General features: G+C 42.7%; 1 protein-coding gene across 1 annotated transcript in view; it reads right to left on the reverse strand.

Annotated features, from left to right (window-relative positions):
- LOC118325475 overlaps nt 1-2,526 on the reverse strand; it is a gene marked incomplete at its 5' end in the record, with an annotated part of 2,818 nt that extends 292 nt beyond the window's left edge. Inside the window, 2 exons of the mRNA XM_035658184.1 lie at nt 883-940; nt 2,074-2,526. Coding sequence (XP_035514077.1) covers nt 883-940; nt 2,074-2,526 — 511 coding nt within the window. The remainder of the gene's footprint in view (nt 1-882; nt 941-2,073) is intronic.
- Nucleotides 2,527-2,528: the final 2 nt, after the last annotated feature.

Consider the following 2,528-nt stretch of genomic DNA (forward strand, 5'->3'; position numbering starts at 1 on the left):
TTTTTATGATACACTTTTTAGATCTTTGTCATTTTTAACAATACATTTTAACAAGATGAGGATTTTAATTATTAGATGTCTGGATCTTAAGTTATCAGAGAAACAAGCTCAGCTAACGTTAGCAGACGTCCTTTGTCTGCCAAACTGCATAAGAAAAACTGTGATTTTTAAGGTGGAACTGCTTTATTCAGTGTTTTTATTGATTTTAATCAGCAGGTCTGTTTGTTTTGAAGAGGAGGAGACCTCTGTGGATAATTCGGCCCTCAAAGAAAACAACTCCCATGATCCAACGCTGCTTCACCACCTCATCTTAGTGTCTCAGGTGTTTCCAGATTCACTCACAATATATTGTTCCAAAGGCACTGAGCGTATTCTTCCATCCAGCTGTCTCATCAAAGACCTTCTTTCAGGCCACGCTAATGTTTTCACAGAGCTGCTCGCGGACTGACTCACAGGTTATTTGTAGAATAAGCCTTTCATACTATGAGTACACGCCACAATGGGCGATACTGAGCCTATTTTATGACTTCCTACTTGAGAAAACGTACGTAAAAATCACCTCCTGATTCGGGATTGAAGGCCGTACATGGGAAGGCATGTTATCAGCAGCCGTGTGCGTGAGCTTTGTGAGGATTTGTGATCTAAAACTGGTCCCTGATAAGATCCAAAAGCTTAAAATAGAAGCTGAGAAACATCAAACAACCGAGTGAATAATGAATATATATAAACACATCTTTATATTTGCACATCAGAGATATTTCCACCTCTCTCTCTCTCTCTCTCTCTCTGTGTAGTGGAACATTTTATCTGCCGCAGCACTTCAATAAGAAAGGAGGTGATTGAGAAGGTCTGTAGGAGGGGAGAGCTGTATTTACAACTTACATAAGAACGTGTAGAGGAAGCGTTTTCCCTCGACAGCCCGTCCAGAAACGCCCGCAGGCTGCAGCACAGAGCGCATTAACAACCCGTGTACTGACTGTGAAACAGGACGTCAGCGGGGCGATGAGCAAACATCACCTCAACGTTCATTTATTAAACAAAACGTCATCAAGAGACGTCAAAGTGATCAGTGGAGCCAGAGGTTTATATATTAGTGCTTCAGTAGGATCACAGAGGATCTGCAGCCAGCAGGGAAGCTTAGCTCAAACACCGATCACACACACAAAAAATGAAGATATTTGATCTCACAAGCATTTTTATGATTCTATAACTTGTTTTATTTTGAAATCTTCAGCCATTTTTCTAAGTAAATGTCTGTTTTATTTGAATCTAAAGTTTATTTGACACCAAACATCCACTAGATCCGCCCTTATGAGCTCTCCTAGAAACAAAATATTGACAATACACTGCCATTTCTGTATCTTTATCATCATGAATCAGGTGTAAAGTTGAGCTGTTATTGACATAAAATGACCTAAAATCATTCCAGCGTCCATTAAAGTTCATCAGAAACCTCCTGTTAATGTCGTCCATATAGAGGCTCTGCTAATCAGTGTCGGGCAGTAACTCATTATATCACAGTAATAATGTTACTTCCAATATCAATCAATCATTAGTTTGGAAATATTCACATTATTTTGATTTTAACAAACAAAACTGGAGAGAAAAGAACATAATTACTTAAAATAATGACTCAAATATTAAAGAATTAGTGATAAAATTCCAGTTTTGTTCCATTTACTTATTTTCTTTATGTTGACTTTATGTGATTTTATAATTCTTAAGATTTTATTGTTTACAAATCATCATATTCCCAATTACAGCATCAATTTTAAATGATGTTCAAAGTGTAGATGTGATGTTTGTTACATAGAAAACTCAATATTTTGTCCAGTATCTCAATGATTATATTCAGCAGCTGTAAGTAATCTCATTACTTTGATTTTAATCATCATTAGTCTGAATTTTGGGGAGATTTTTCAACTTTTGTGTGGAGTAGCAGAAAAGTAATGTAACTAATTACTGTTGGCAGAGAATAATAAAAAGAGTTGTGGGTAATAAATTACATTTTGTGAGCTTTAATGTGTAATAAATGTGTAATAAATGTGTAATCTTTCCCCTGCAGGGCCTCACCTGTCCGAACAGGGAGTTGAGGATGGTGCGTAAATTGATGTCGGATGCAGAAGAAGCGGCGCTGGACCTCCGGGAGCGGCGGGAGGACCTGCTGGACAGCGGGACCAGGGAGCAGGAGGACGGGGACGGACTGCTGGCCCCTTTCAGCTCCCTCGGCTCGCACAGAGGAGCCCGGTCGTCGGTGCTGTCCGACAGGGAGGGCACCCTGGGGACCGGGCGGGAGTGCGTGTGGCAGCGGCGGGGGTGCTCGGGTTCAGGCGCCGCCGGCGGTGGACGGTCCTCCCGGTTGTGCTTCCTGCGGTGGTGGTGCCGGTGTGCGGGTTTGTTGGAGGACCTGCAGCGCTCCCTCACACCCCGGCCCGCCTCCCCGTTTGGCTCCTGAGGTTCGGGAACTTGTCCGTGAGGGGCGTGTGACCTACACTTGCCCCGAGCGGCGGCGGCGGCGGCGGCGGCGG

Source organism: Morone saxatilis, unplaced genomic scaffold (genome assembly GCF_004916995.1).
Source record: "Morone saxatilis isolate NCDOM2014 unplaced genomic scaffold, NCSU_SB_2.0 Contig16, whole genome shotgun sequence".
Classification (NCBI taxonomy): Eukaryota; Metazoa; Chordata; class Actinopteri; family Moronidae; genus Morone; species Morone saxatilis.